Source organism: Zea mays, chromosome 5 (assembly GCF_902167145.1).
Source record: "Zea mays cultivar B73 chromosome 5, Zm-B73-REFERENCE-NAM-5.0, whole genome shotgun sequence".
NCBI classification, from domain to species: domain Eukaryota; kingdom Viridiplantae; phylum Streptophyta; class Magnoliopsida; order Poales; family Poaceae; genus Zea; species Zea mays.
The window spans coordinates 72,902,429-72,918,554 of record NC_050100.1 but is presented as its reverse complement, the minus strand read 5'-3'; the positions used below and the strand labels follow the sequence as shown (position 1 = coordinate 72,918,554).

The 16,126-nt window shown below is 45.8% G+C and overlaps 1 protein-coding gene across 1 annotated transcript; it reads left to right on the top strand.

The window, feature by feature from the left end:
• Nucleotides 1–301: 301 nt before the first annotated feature.
• LOC100383787 (Glutamate--tRNA ligase chloroplastic/mitochondrial) lies at nucleotides 302–5,320 on the top strand. The gene is made up of 12 exons (NM_001176422.2): nucleotides 302–848; nucleotides 1,291–1,412; nucleotides 1,701–1,883; nucleotides 1,992–2,110; nucleotides 2,202–2,250; nucleotides 2,358–2,459; nucleotides 2,560–2,662; nucleotides 2,981–3,044; nucleotides 3,632–3,746; nucleotides 4,153–4,253; nucleotides 4,415–4,571; nucleotides 4,860–5,320. The coding sequence occupies exons 1-12, from the start codon at nucleotides 500–502 to the stop codon at nucleotides 5,085–5,087; spliced, it is 1,692 nt and encodes a 563-aa protein (NP_001169893.2). The 5' UTR covers nucleotides 302–499; the 3' UTR covers nucleotides 5,088–5,320.
• The last annotated feature ends 10,806 nt before the right edge of the window (nucleotides 5,321–16,126 follow it).

The window sequence follows — 16,126 nt, the reverse complement described above, 5'->3', positions numbered from 1 at the left end:
TCATTGCATAGCTCTAATAACTTAATACAAATATTAAGTTTGCTTTTGGTCAAATTTATTTGTCTTATCTTTTATTTGTTTTATTAAATTTGTTTTGAATTTCGGGCCCTAATGTGAATTTCGTGCTTTTATAATTTCAGACCGCCCGAAATGAGGTCGGTACGTTTAAGCAATTACGGGCCGGACCGTGGGCTAGGCCCGTGGGCCAGCCCGACACGATCCGAAATTCAAACGGACCGAGCCAACACGAAATTCAAATAATACGGATTTTTTTGGATTTGGGCTAGACCCGGCCGAGTGACGCGAATGTACACCTTTAACCATATCCTACCTTCTGCCATGTGAGCCCTTTGTGTCAGTAGCTTGGCTATCCCGCTCGCCGTCTCGTTTGGGCCCCCAACACCCCCCACCCCACCGTCTGACCGTCCTATAGACTATAGTCCTATGATCCTATCCATCATCCTCTCCCATTTCGTCGCAATCCTCAAAAAGGGAAGACATGGCGGCGAGCGCACTGCTGACGGGGTCGCCGTGGCTGCGCATGCGCCTCCTACCGGACGCGCCCGCGCGCCCCTTCCGCCACCTCCACCTCCGCCGGAGCTTCTCCGTCCGCGCCTCCGGCGCCGACGGCAGCCCCGCCCCCGTCCGCGTCCGCTTCGCGCCGTCGCCCACCGGCAACCTCCACGTCGGCGGCGCCCGCACCGCGCTCTTCAACTACCTCTTCGCGCGCTCCAAGGGGGGCCGCTTCGTGCTCCGCGTCGAGGACACCGACCTCGAGCGCTCCACCAGGAAGTCCGAGGAGGCCGTCCTCGCCGACCTCGCCTGGCTCGGTCTAGACTGGGACGAAGGTGCGCTCTCTCTCTCTCTCTCTCTCACCACTCTGAATTGGGTGTCATCTCGTCGACGGCCTATCATTGTGGCCCGTACATTTCTGACCTTGCAGTCCAGCCGTTGCTGCTGCTTGCCGCCTTTGACTTGATCACTACTGCTTCATAGATCTAGCCTCTCATCTTGCAACTGTTATGCTCTTATCGCGAAAACTGGATGCCACTCGCACATAATACGGCGGCTCGGCTTTAGGTGCAGGTAAATCGGTAGGAGATGTCAAAAAACATAATTGTTTGCTAACTTTTCTGTTGACTGCTGTGTTTCCGTGCACCTGCAAAAGAGCTAATCTATGTACAAGCATTGCGATGAATATTCAGTTTCATCAGATCATTGTAGAGCGTGCTATACTGCTATCTATACGACTATAGCAGAAATAATTGGTCTACGTCCATATTTGGCTAGGTCCCGATGTCGGTGGGGATTTTGGGCCTTATCGCCAGTCAGAGCGGAACTCACTGTACAAACAGTATGCTGAGAAGCTTTTGGACTCTGGTGCGGTTTACCGCTGCTTTTGCTCCAGCGAGGTATTGTTCTTCCCTCGCATAATTTGCATGATGCCGTGTGTTATCAAGTGACAAGTGCAGTCGGGTTTCAACAATCCCAGTTTCACATGCACATGTGCTATTCATTCCCTTTATGCAGAGTTCTAGAAGCTTTTTGCCTTTTTAGTAAAAGTATCTGACCCGTTTGGTTTTACAGAAAATTCATCGCAGCCGATTCTATCGTAATTCACGATCTTGAATGACTAGTTTTGGAGTCATTTGACAGTATCCTTATGTTGTCCAGTTTGACAGTTGTTGCCATTTCTTCAGGAACTCGAGCAAATGAAGGAAGTCGCAAAGCAGAGACAACTTCCTCCTGTGTATATGGGGAAGTGGGCAAGTGCTTCAGATGCAGAAGTACAACAGGAGTTAGAGAAAGGGACACCTTACACTTACCGCTTCCGTGTGCCAAAGGAAGGGTCTTTGAAAATTAGTGACTTAATTCGTGGTGAGGTAATGAGTCAAAGTCTAGAACATAAGCTTCAGGCTACCTACGTATGTTGATAATTGTGTATCGTCAAAAGCGATCACACGCACTAATTAGCGGATAGTTTCATAAAGGTCAGTTGGAACTTAGACACGCTTGGTGATTTCGTGATTATGAGAAGCAATGGACAGCCTGTGTATAACTTTTGTGTGACAGTTGACGACGCTACCATGCAAATATCTCATGTTATCAGGTAATAAGAAAAAAAAGGAAACTCTGTTTCATTCTTTCTTTTGAATGTCTGGCACCCTTTTGAGTTACATGCTTACCCTGTGCTGTTATAGAGCTGAAGAGCATCTACCAAACACATTGCGACAGGCTTTAATTTACAAAGTAATACCCTCCACCTTCTTTTATTGTGCTTTTCATAATCTGAATTCTTGACATTTCAAAGGTTATCACAGAAAATATGTTTGCTGTAATGTTACGCTCTTCTACAGGCTCTTGGATTCGCAATGCCTTCATTTGCTCATGTTTCGCTTATTCTGGCTCCTGACAGGAGTAAACTGTCTAAACGGCATGGAGCTACTTCTGTCGGGCAGGTAACTTACCGATTATTTTTTATCTCACATCTCTGCCAACTTATCTTCTTTTTATACAAGGCATAAGGATGATACATAATGTTTATTTTTCTCTGCACAGTATAAAAATATGGGCTATCTACCTCAGGCAATGGTCAATTATTTAGCACTACTGGGCTGGGGTGATGGCACTGAGAATGAGTTCTTCACTATTGATGACCTAGGTATGGTTTCAAAACTCTGTTTCCTGTCATTTTCACTGAAATATTGGGCCTGCTTGGTTCCTGGCATAGTATCGCTCGCCTTGCAACATGGTGCTCACTTGAGTGGGTGAGCCGATTTGGCTCTCCCATGGAAGCAAGCCAAATCTTGCTCGCATGTCCCCAAAACATCTTAGCAAGAGAACCAAACAGACACTGTGGCCTGGTATCCTCGCTCAGCAAGGAGTAACAGTCTCAGAGAAGGAACCAAGCAAGCTTTTTCTTTTTTTCCCCATTTTTTAGGAACTGTTACTCTCAACTTTGGTGCTATCTCATTTGCAGTCCAGAAATTCACTATAAACCGTGTCAATAAAAGTGGAGCAGTCTTTGATGCAACAAAATTGAAGTAAGTTTTATATGCCAAGTTTCTCCGTATTGAAGATATTGTGATAGAACTATCAATATCATAGAATTACTCAAAATATTCAGTGTAACTGATTTAACCAAGTAGCTTATTGGCACTCTTTGTTAACTTGTAAAGCCTACTCTCATGTATTTGAATGATCTGAGAACTATTACTCTAACTTTCTTGGAGGCTATTGTATCAACTTCTAGATAATCTGCTTGATTGCAGTACTTCTAGAAGCCTGGATGTCAAATGAGTGCCTAGTTTTGAAAACCACATCGAGGATAAACAATGATTTGAGCTAAGAAACATCTGGATTCTAGAATCTCATCCAAACTATTGCCTGTTGCATAAGATGACCAAACATTGTGATCTTAAATTAGATATGCCGATGCTCATTCTTGTCTGCTCACTGCGGTTTTGCAAGACATAACACTATCACTATGATTAGTTTGACACAAATATTTTTCACTAATTATCCTTTTTATACTCTCTTGCCCTGTCCGGTATGCCCTTGAAAAGCAGCAACCTCACGGGGCTTCACCCATATAATTTGATAATACTGATCTGCTTCTGTACCTGTCTAGATGGATGAACGGACAACATCTAAGATCATTTCCCCATGATGAACTCATCAAAGCTTTTGAAGATCGGTGGACGGACACAGGCATTCTCCAGGAATCTGAAAGTGGTTTTGCTAAGGTAAAATTACAAGCCATTTTATTTTCTTGTCCACGTAGCCACCTAGGGTGTCCTGTCTAGAAGTACATATTGAAGGTACTATTATATACCAGAGACCAATAGCAATACATTTTGTCTGCAAGATTAAAGCTATCAGGAAGATAAAAAAAAGAAAAAAAAACTCGGCCGGGGAGGGAAAGACCACCCTCCCGGTATTATATTAAGAAGAGACAGAAACATAGTTCCCGTCTGTTCCGGCCTGTTCCACCCAAATTGCTTTCATTACGCTAGAAGCCCTTTTGCAAGATAAAAAAAAAGATAGTGCCTTCTATTTTGGAAGCACAATAAAAACTTTGCTTTCATTTATTGAAACATTTCTAGTAATTAGGTTAACATATGCAATTTGAAAAGTTGATTTTGTGTTCAGGAAGCTGCCGAGCTTTTGAAGGATGGTATCGATTTGATAACAGATGCGGACGCAGCTCTTACGAATCTGTTGTCATATCCCCTTCATACTACTCTAAGCAGGTTCGTAAAAAACGATTTACTGGATTAAATTATTGAATTTCCTGTTCATGGTTTGCCATTGTTGTCCCCTCGATAGCATCCTGTGATTGGGTTTCTTCTTGTGACAAGCTAAGACTAGTAAAAAAAAGAGTCAGTTCACTCATTTGCTTTGCGTTCTCCAGCGAGGAAGCTAAACCTGTGGTGCAAGACAAGATCTCCGAGGTTGCTTGGAGTCTTATTTCCGCGTACGACAGCGGCGAACTCGGCCAAGCGCTAGCTGAGGGCCGTGATGGCTGGCAGAAGTGGGTTAAAGGTTTCGGCAAGTCTATCAAAAGAAAGGTATGTCCTGGTCCTACACCAGTAAACCATGTCTTCCGTTTTGTTCTGTTGTGCTTTTGACCTTGTTACCCACTGGATTCGCGCCTTCATTTGTAAGCGTCGACCTGTCTCACTAGAAAGCGATCGATAGGGATATCACCAAGTTGCAGCTAAATAATTCGGTCGGGCCTTGACAGTCCTAGCAGTTAGCAGGCTTGCGTACCTAGCTCTGAACTCATAAACAGCGAACATTTGACATGCCTGTGTGTGTGTGTGTGTGTTTTTGGGGGTACCCCCATCTGTGACCAGGGCAAGGGGCTCTTCATGCCGCTCCGGGTACTGCTGACCGGGAAGCTTCATGGGCCTGACATGGGTGGCAGCATCGCCCTAATACACAAGGCCGGCGTCTGCTGCGCTGTGACTCCGCAGTCCAACTTCGTGACTCTAGACGAGCGGTTCAGGATGCTCAAGGACGTCGACTGGGAGTCGCTGGCGAAGGAGCAGGAAACCCCTGCTGTCCCTGCCGCCGCTTCCTAGACTGCCAGGAGGAGGACGACGTTGCGCGCAATGTCGCTCTTGAGTTTTTTTTTAAAAAAAAAATCCATTTTGGCGTGTTTTTGTCACCGTTCGTTTCCATGGAGTAGGAGAGGAGCTCAGTGGTTTGGTCATAGGTCGTTGGTGCTGTAATGTGGGCAATAATATTGAATTATTATTATTAGATGATGATGATGATGCCTGTAATCTGCGTGTCTACAGCTTCTCGTTTGCTGAATACTTCATCTTTTTTTTTGACAAGTGAATACACGATTATTACAGGTGTTCATACGCATGATAAAACTGTTGGGCACTCGGGCGCTGCCCGTGATGGACATAGATTGTTGGGCCTTGAATTTCGACTACATTGATTGAGTATCGAATCGATACTCGTTTCTAAAGGGGTGTTTGGTTTGTAGGGACTAATTTTTAGTCCCTGCATTTTATTCCACTTTAGTTACAAAATTATTAAATATAGAAACTAAAACTCTATTTTAGTTTCTATATTTATCAATTTATATACTAAAATAGAACAAAATGAAGGGACTAAACATTAGTCCCTAGAAACTAAACACCCCATAAGTCCTATGAACGCTGTTTTCTTGCAATTCTAGATTTCTCATGCGGCATATTTTTTCTCGATTGCTTGCTCTTGGGCGCTTCAGCTCAGATCAGATGACGTTGCGACATGCTACCGTGTACCGGTGTCTTCTGTCGAATTTTGGTCATCCTGATTCCTGAAGTAGGTGATACTGGTAGGTTTTGCTTGTAATTGAAGTGAGTTTAGGTTAGAAGGAATGTCTATTTATCAGTTTCAAGTTGATGTAATGTGCTTGAAGTTATTAATAAAATCTTCCTTCATAAAAAAAGAAAAAGAAAAAGAAAAAGAAAAAAGTGTACCCGCAACTGACCTTTTGATGTGGACTGCAAGCAACGCTCAACTGTTTTATGCGCCTTGCCTTCTGTTGGACCAGAAAAGCCCAAGAGCCCTGGAAAAAAAAATCCTTTGACACAGATCAGACGGGCATCCCGGCTTGGTAGGGCGTTATTGTATTTGATAGTATGGCACGGAAGCTGGAACCTTATTTTGTTGGTTTTGAATTAAAGCCGGTTATTCGTACTGCTGCAGCTACAATTTATATAGACAAAACACTGTATAAACAATAGAAGTCGGTTCGGATTAAAGCCAAGCGAACACGAATTCAGATGAACCTGATATGATGCCAGTAAGTTGAGGTGTTAGTAAGCTAGTGTTGGTGCCTTTTTGGGGCGCCAATCACTACGTGAGAATCGGCGGCGGTACCCTTTACAGAGGCGTGGACGGTCCACGATCAGGGGCCGGACGGTCCGCGACCTGGTACAAGGGCTTGAGCTCCCTGCCTGACGGTCGGACGGTCCGCGCCTACAGGCCGGATGGTCCGCGCGTGCGCAGGGGCGGCGAAGGTCGACGGCGGCGCCTGGATCTCGCTCCCGAGAGGGATCCTGTCGGGAGGAGAGATCCTAGGTGTTGTCTAGGCTCGGTAGGCCGACCTAGACTCATCTAATCGACGTAGAGTCGAAGAGAAGCGAAGAATTTGAGGATTGAGATACTAAACTAGAACTAAACTAGCACTACTCCTAATGCATAAGGTAAAAACGAGAAATAGACTTGATTTGATCGATTGTTGGGGGTTTAATCGGCCGTAGCCCTTCATCTATATAAAGGGGAGGTCTGGATCCGTTTCAAACTGATTTCCGAGTTAATCCCGCGGTTTTAGGCAACAAAACCCGTGAGAAAATAGGAACCCCAACTGACTCTGCGCACGCGCGGACCGTCCGCGCCACCACCACGGACGTCCGCGAGGCACTTTTGGTTTCCAACATATGCCCCCCTGCCTTTTGGTGAAGGTTGACGAACCAAAAGCATATGAACTAAACCTGATGTAAGTCACCGACTTTTCAAAATAGAGATCATTCAATAAAGCACCAGTGTATAAAGGCCGTTTCGGATGGTATCTTCCTCGGCCATGACCATTTGATCAATGGATCAAAAGGAATATAATGGAGGTGCCCCCCAGTCTGGATAGACAAAGGGACTATACATGTGTCATGGATTCATCATCGTACCATTCCATATTTGAACAGGATAATATACCGACGATGAGTAAACAGGTGCAAAGTACCCTGGTCTCATAGGATGAATAGGCGATGCTTGTTGTGTCGCCTTTCGGGCCGTTTTGTTTACCCATTTTGTTTTAGCAGGTGACCGGGGTTTTTTCGTTGACCGATCATGTAGAACGGTCTTCTTGCTAGTATTCTTGGAGAGCAACTGATCAAAAGCAGGGTCATCTTTGATCAGCCGACTATATGTGCTTCGCCCTTGCGTCTGTTTCCCTTTTAAAGCTTTATGTGGAGGTTGACGCCTTGGCCATAGGCGGACTGTCCCGCTGAGTTAGCCGGACCGTATGTCTCAGCACCGGACCGTCCGCACGTAGGTGTCAGACTGTCTGTGATGCTCTGGATATGCTGGCGTGCTTGGCTCATTAATTGTGCCTGCCCCTCGGTGCCTCCAGACTTTTTAGCCTTATCATCCGGAGCCTTTCGAGCAATCTCTTTTGATATATTTGACATGCGAGGATTGCCAATGATGATATCTTTGCTTTTGCCTTTATCGATCATTTCGGGCCAAACTAAGATCTTTTTGCATGCGATATCTATTGTATTAGCAGAAAATGGTTGTGTGTCCACTTGCATCTCCGGGAAAGCCAACCGGCCCTCATTTATGGCCGATTGTACCTGTCGACGAAAAACGTTACAGTCATTGGTGGCATGAGAAAAAGAATTATGCCACTTACAATAAGCACGTCTTTAATTCATCTATAGGAGGGATAGTATGATTTAATTTAATATTGTCATTTTTAAGTAGTTCGTCAAATATCTTATCGCATTTGGCAACATTAAAGGTAAACTTACTCTCTTCTTGCCGATTCTTTTGAACCGACTGTAAGGAAGAACATGCCGAAGATTTGGCCTTTGTTGGCCAAATAAACTCAGCGGTATATACATCTACGGATTCATCATCTGAACTATCATGTTCTATTAGATGTATAGTACGGGCGACCGATTTTGATGTCTCTTTAAATCGGCTTTCACAGGCTAAAGCCCACTGATGTAGCTGGGCTATCGAAAAGAACTGGGTCCTATCTAATTTGTCTCTTAAGTAGGATAACAACCCATTAAAAGCTAGCTCTGCTAGCTCTTTGTCTGCGACATGGATCCGAAAGCATCGATTTCTAGTGTCCCGGAACCTCCGGATATAATCATTAACCGATTCTTCGCGTCCTTGTCGGACTGAAGCTAAGTCAGCTAGTCCTAATTCATATTCCCCGGCAAAGAAACGTTCATGAAATTTACTTTCTAACTCATTCCAGGAATTAATGGAATTAGGAGGCAGGGTGGCGTACCATGCAAAAGCGGTATCAGTAAGGGATAAAGAAAATAAACGAACACGAAATGCTTCTCCATCGGCCAATTCGCCTAGGTGTGCTAGGAACTGGCCTATGTGTTCGTGTGTGCTTCTTCCATTCTCACCAGAAAACTTAGAAAATTCCGGTATCCTTGCCCCTTGTGGATATGGGACAGTGTCAAACCGGTGATTATATGGCTTTTGGTATGATTGCCCCACTCTGGCTACACTAACTCCGAACTTATCTCGAAATAGTTCAGTCATCTCTTCCCTAATTTTTTCCATTGCACCTGGTGGCAGACCACCGGATCCTGGGCTGTGGGGCTCATTTGGTCGGGCATTAGCATACCGACCTTCTTGCCATGACCGATCAATAGTGTTGATCGGTCTGTGATTGTATGGTGCATTATGGTTCAAATATGTAGAGGGCGAAACATACTGTTGTTGTGGTGTGTAATAATTTGGTGCATGATGTGTAACAGCAGGTTCTGCATATGCGTATCCGGTTTGTCCGGCGGTAAATCCGAACTGACAGGTTGCGTTCGCCATTATCGGGACACTACGTGGTAGTCCTGGTGCGGCCCCGGACTGTCCGGCAGGGAAAGCCGGACGGTCCGCGTAAGGGCCGTACGGTTCGGGCAGAAGCTCGGACAGTCCGACTGCGTCCAGGGTCGCCGATCTGCCAATCAGGGATGGTCGTGGTCCTAGGGCGGCCCCGGACTGTCCGACAGAGCAAGCTGTACGGTCCGCGTATGGGCCGGACGGTCCGGGCAGAGGCTCGGACGGTCCGACCGTGTTCAGGGGCGCCGATCTGCCAAGCAGGGACTGAAAGGGAATTAGGCTTACACCTATTTCCTAATTGATTTTGGTGGTTGAATTGCCCAACACAAATAATTGGACTAACTAGTTTGCTCTAAGTCTATAAGTTATACAGGTACCAAAGGTTCACACTAAGCCAATAAAAAGACCAAGAAATGGGTTCAACAAAGAGAGCAAGGGATAACCGAAGGCTGCCCTGGTCTGGCGCACCGGACTGTCCGGTGCACCACCGGATAGTGTTCGGTGCACCAGGGGACTCCAAGATAAACTCTTCACCTTCGGGAATTCTCAGAGGCGCTCCGCTATAATTCACCGGACTGTCCGGTGCACCACCGGACAGTGTTTGGTGCCCCAGGGGAGAGCGACTCTGAACTCGCCAGCTTCAGGAATCCGCTCCGCTATAATTCACCGGACTGTCCGGTGAGCCAGCGGAGCAACGGCTACTTTGCGCGCAACGGTCGACTGCAACGCATTAAATGCGCGCCTGCGCGTGCAGAGGACAGAGCACGCGCGGGTGGCACACCAGACAGTCTACAGGACGTGTCCGGTGCACCACCGGACAGCCAGGCGGGCCCACAAGTCAGAGCTCCAACGGTCGAAACCCAACGGCCTGGTGACGTGGCTAGCGCATCGGACAGTGTCCGGTGGCGCACCGGACTGTCCGGTGCGCCATGCGACAACAGCCTCCACCAAACGGCTAGTTTGGTGGTTGGGGCTATAAATACCCCAACCACCCCACATTCAAGTCATCCAAGTTTTTCACCTTCCAACTACTTACAAGAGCTCTAGCATTCAATTTTAGACACACCCAAGTGATCAAATCCTCTCCCAATTCCACACAAAGCATTAGTGATTAGTGAGAGAGATTTGTTGTGTTCTTTTGAGCTCTTGCGCTTAGATTGCTTCTTTCTTTCATTCTTTCTTGCAAACAACTCAATTGTAACCAAGGCAAGAGACACCAATTGTGTGGTGGTCCTTGCGGGGAAGTTTGTTCCCGTTTGATTGAGAAGAAGAAGCTCACTCGATCCAAGGGACCGTTTGAGAGAGGGAAAGGGTTGAAAGAGACCCGGTCTTTGTGACCACCTCAACGGGGAGTAGATTTGCGAGAATCGAACCTCGGTAAAACAAATCCGCGTGCAACACTCTTTATTCGCTTGCGATTTGTTTTGCACCCTCTCTCTCGGACTCGTTTATATTTCTAACGCTAACCCGGCTTGTAGTTATGATTAAGTTGTTAAATTTCAGATTCGCCCTATTCACCCCCCTCTAGGCGACTTTCAATTGGTATCAGAGCCTGGTGCTTCATTAGAGCCTAACCGCTCGAAGTGATGTCGGGAGATCACGCCAAGAAGGAGATGGAGACCGGCGGCAAGCCCACTACAAGCCACGAGAAGGCTTCATTGGAAGAGTCCCGCAACAAAGGAAAAGGGAAGGAGAAGAAATCCTCTTCCCACAAGTCGCATCGGAGTGGCGACAAGAAAAAGAAGATGAGGAAGGTGGTTTACTACGAGACCGATACTTCATCACCTTCCACATCCGGCTCCGACGCGCCATCTATTACTTCTAAGCGCCATGAGCGCAAGAAGTTTAGTAAGATCCCCCTACGCTATCCTCACATTCCTAAACATACGCCTTTACTTTCTGAAAGGGAATTAGGCTTACACCTATTTTACTAATTGATTTTGGTGGTTGAATTGCCCAACACAAATAATTGGACTAACTAGTTTGCTCTAGTCTATAAGTTATACAGGTGCCAAAGGTTCACAAAAGGCCAATAAAAAGACCAAGAAAAGGGTTCAACAATAAGAGCAAGGGACAACCGAAGTGTGCCCTGGTCTGGCGCACCGGACTGTCCGGTGCACCAGGGGACTCCAAGCTGAACTCTTCACCTTCGGGAATTCTCAGAGGCGCTTCGCTATAATTCACCGGACCGTCCGGTGCACCACCGGACAGTGTCCGGTGCTCCAGGGGAGAGCGACTCTGAACTCGCCAGCTTCGGGAATCCGCTCCGCTATAATTCACCGGACATGTCCGGTGCACACCGGACTGTCTGGTGAGCTAGCGGAACAACGGCTACTTCGCGCCAACGGTCGACCGTAACGCATTAAATGCGCGCCTGCGCGCGCAGAGGAGAAGTGCACGCGCGGGTGGCACACCAGACGGTCTACAGGACTTGTCCGGTGCGCCACCGGACAGTCAGGCGGGCCCACAAGACAGAGCTCCAACGGTCGGAACCCAACGGCTTGGTGACGTGGCTGGCGCACCGGACTGTCCGGTGCGCCATGCGACAGCAGCCTCCACCAAACGGCTAGTTTGGTGGTTGGGGCTATAAATACCCCAACCACCCCCACATTCAAGTCATCCAAGTTTTCCACCTTCCAACTACTTACAAGAGCTAAGCATTCAATACAAGACACACCAAAGTGATTAAATCCTCTCCCAATTCCACACAAGGCTTTAGTGATTAGTGAGAGAGATTTGTTGTGTTCTTTTGAGCTCTTGCGCTTGGATTGCTTCTTTCTTTCACTCTTTCTTGCGAACAACTCAATTGTAACCGAGGCAAGAGACACCAATTATGTGGTGGTCCTTGTGGGGAAGTTTGTTCCCGTTTGATTGAGAAGAAGAAGCTCACTCGGTCCGTGGGACCGTTTGAGAGAGGGAAAGGGTTGAAAGAGACCCGGTCTTTGTGACCACCTCAACGGGGAGTAGGTTTGCGAGAACCGAACCTCGGTAAAACAAATCCGTGTGTCACACTCTTTATTCGCTTGCGATTTGTTTTGCACCCTCTCTCTCGGACTCAATTATATTTCTAACGCTAACCCAGCTTGTAGTTGTGATTAAGTTTGTAAATTTCAGATTCGCCCTATTCACCCCCCTCTAGGCGACTTTCACTTTCTGTCCCATTAGGCAAAGCACCAACGTTGGATGGTGAATATTATGCTAGGTGGAGTGATTTGATGCGATTTCATCTAACCTAACTCCACAAAAGTATATGGGATGTTGTTGAGTTTGGTGTACAGGTACCATCCGTAGGGGATGAAGATTATGATGAGGACGAAGTGGCCCAAATCCAACACTTCAACTCCCAAGCCTCAACTATACTCCTCGCCTCTCTAAGTCGAGAGGAGTATAATAAAGTGCAAGGGTTGAAAGGTGCCAAGGAAATTTGGGACACGCTAAAGACCGCGCACGAAGGAGATGAGGTGACCAAAATCACCAAGCGGGAAACGATCGAGGGGGAGCTTGGTCGCTTCCGACTTCACCAAGGGGAGGAGCCACAAGACATGTACAACCGGCTCAAAACCTTGGTGAACTAAGTGCGCAACCTCGGGAGCAAAAAATGGGATGACCACGAAATGGTTAAGGTTGTTCTAAGATCACTTGTTTTCCTTAACCCTACTCAAGTTCAATTAATTCGTGGCAATCCTAGATACACACTAATGACTCCCGAGGAAGTAATCGGGAATTTTGTGAGCTTTGAATTGATGATCAAAGGCTCAAAGAAGATCAACGAGCTTGACGACCCCTCCATGTCCGAAGCACAACCGGTCGCATTCAAGGCGACGGAAGAAAAGAAGGAGGAATCTACATCAAGTAGAACACCCATCGACGCCTCCAAGCTCGACAACGAGGAAATGGCGCTCATCATGAAGAGCTTCTGCCAAATCCTCAAACAAAGGAGGGGGAAGGATTACAAGCCCCGCTCCAAGAAAGTGTGCTACAAGTGTGGTAAGCTCGGTCATTTTATTGCAAAATGTCCATTATCTAGTGATAGTGACAGGGGCGACGACAAGAAGGGGAGACGAAAGGAGAAGAAGAGATATTACAAGAAGAAGGGCGGCGATGCCCATGTTTGCCGGGAGTGGGACTCCGACGAGAGCTCCACCGACTCCTCCTCCGACGAGGACGCCGCAAACATCGCCGTCACCAAGGGTCTTCTCTTCCCCAACGTCGGCCATAAGTGCCTCATGGCAAAGGACGGCAAAAGGAAGAAGGTAAAATCAAGATCCTCCACCAAATATGAAACCTCTAGTGATGAGGATAATGCTAGTAATGAGGAGGATAACTTGCGCATCCTTTTTGCCAACCTAAACATGCAACAAAAGGAAAAATTAAATGAATTGATTAGTGCTATCCATGAGAAGGATGATCTCTTGGACACCCAAGAGGACTTCCTTATTAAGGAAAACAAAACGCATGTTAAGGTTAAAAATGCTTATGCTATAGAAGTAGAAAAATGTGGAAAATTATCTAGTGAGCTAAGCACTTGCCATGAGACCATTGACAACCTTAGAAATGAGAATGCTAATTTGTTAGCTAAGGTTGATTCAAATGTTTGTGATGTTCCAATTCCGAATCTTAGAAATGATAATGTTGATTTGCTTGCTAAGATTGAAGAATTGAACATTTCTCTTGCTAGCCTTAGAAATGAAAATGAAAAATTGCTTGCTAAGGCTAAAGAATTAGATGTTTGCAATGCTTCCATTTCCGACCTTAGAAGTAAGAATGACATATTACATGCTAAGGTTGTAGAATTAAAATCTTGCAAACCCTCTACATCCACCATTGAACATACTACTATTTGCACTAGATGTAGAGATGTTAACATTGATGCTATTGATGATCACATGGCTTTAATTAAACGACAAAATGATCATATAGCAAAATTAGATGCTAAAATTGCGAGCATGACTTAGAAAACAAAAAATTTAAATTTGCTAGAAGCATGCTCTATAGTGGGAGACGCCCTGGCATCAAGGATGGCATTGGCTTCCAAAAGGGAGACAATGTCAAACTTAATGCCCCTCCTAAGAAATTGTCCAACTTTGTTAAGGGCAAGGCTCCCATGCCTCAGGATAACGAGGGTTACATTTTGTACCCTATCGGTTATCCCGAGAGCAAAATTAGGAGAATTCATTCTAGGAAGTCTCACTCTGGCCCTAATCATGCTTTTATGTATAAGGGTGAGACATCTAGTTCTAGGCAACCAACCCGTGCTAAGTTGCCTAAGAAGAAAACTCCTAGTGCATCAAATGACCATAGCATTTCATTTAAAACTTTTGATGCCTCTTATGTATTAACTAACAAATCTGGCAAGGTAGTTGCCAAGTTTGTTGGAGGCAAACACAAGGGATCAAAAACTTGTGTTTGGGTACCCAAAGTTCTTGTATCTAATGCCAAAGGACCCAAAACAGTTTGGGTACCTAAAGTCAAGAACTAAACTTGTTTTGTAGGTTTATGCATCCGGGGGCTCAAGTTGGATCATCGACAGCGGGTGCACAAACCACATGACAGGGGAGAAAAAGATGTTCTCCTCCTACGAGAAAAACCAAGATCCCCAACGAGCTATCACATTCAGAGATGGAAACCAAGGTTTGGTCAAAGGATTGGGTAAAATTGCTATATCTCCCGACCATTCAATTTCCAATGTTTTTCTTGTAGATTCCTTAGATTACAATTTGCTTTCCGTTTCACAATTATGTCAAATGGGCTACAACTGTCTTTTTACTGATGTAGGTGTCACTGTCTTTAGAAGAAGTGATGATTCAATAGCATTTAAGGGTGTGTTAGAGGGTCAGCTATACTTGGTAGATTTTGATAGAGCTGAACTCGACACTTGCTTAATTGCTAAGACTAACATGGGTTGGCTCTGGCACCGCCGACTAGCCCATGTTGGGATGAAGAATCTTCACAAGCTTCTAAAGGGAGAGCACATTTTAGGATTAACAAATGTTCACTTTGAGAAAGATAGGATTTGTAGCGCATGCCAAGCAGGAAAGCAAGTTGGTGCTCATCATCCACATAAGAACATCATGACGACTGACAGGCCACTTGAGCTCCTACACATGGACCTATTCGACCCGATAGCTTACATAAGCATCGGCGGGAGTAAGTACTGTCTAGTTATTGTGGATGATTATTCTCGCTTCACTTGGGTATTCTTTTTGCAGGAAAAATCTCATACCCAAGAGACCTTAAAGGGATTCTTGAGACGGGCTCAAAATGAGTTCGGCTTAAGGATCAAGAAAATTAGAAGCGACAACGGGACGGAGTTCAAGAACTCTCAAATTGAAGGCTTTCTTGAGGAGGAGGGCATCAAGCATGAGTTCTCTTCTCCCTACACCCCACAACAAAATGGTATAGTGGAGAGGAAGAATAAAACTCTATTGGACATGGCAAGAACCATGCTTGATGAGTACAAGACTTCGGATCGGTTTTGGGCCGAGGCGGTCAACACCGCTTGCTACGCCATCAACCGGTGATATCTACACTGAATCCTCAAGAAGACATCATATGAACTCCTAACCGGTAAAAAGCCCAATATTTCATATTTTAGAGTCTTTGGTAGCAAATGCTTTATTCTTGTCAAAAGAGGTAGAAAATCTAAATTTGCTCCTAAGACTGTAGAAGGCTTTTTACTAGGATATGATTCAAACACAAGAGCATATAGAGTCTTTAACAAGTCCTCTGGACAAGTTGAAGTTTCTTGTGACGTTGTGTTTGATGAGACTAACGGCTCTCAAGTAGAGCAAGTTGATCTTGGTGAGATAGGTGATGAAGAGGCTCCGTGCATCGCGCTAAGGAACATGTCCATTGGGGATGTGTGTCCTAAGGAATCCGAAGAGCCTCCAAATGCACAAGATCAACCATCTTCCTCCACGCAAGCATCTCCACCAACTCAAAATGAGGATGAGGCTCAAGTTGATGAAGAAGAAGATCAAAGAGATGAGCCACCTCAAAATGACGGTAATGATCAAGGGGGAGATACAAATGATCA

Coding starts and splice junctions, on each gene's coding strand:
- LOC100383787 (NM_001176422.2), top strand. CDS start 500: ATGGCGGCGAGCGCACTGCTGACGGGGTCGCCGTGGCTGCGCATGCGC. Junction 1,884..1,991: donor GTGACTTAATTCGTGGTGAG/GTAATGAGTCAA, acceptor AGTTTCATAAAG/GTCAGTTGGAACTTAGACAC. Junction 3,747..4,152: donor CTGAAAGTGGTTTTGCTAAG/GTAAAATTACAA, acceptor TTTTGTGTTCAG/GAAGCTGCCGAGCTTTTGAA.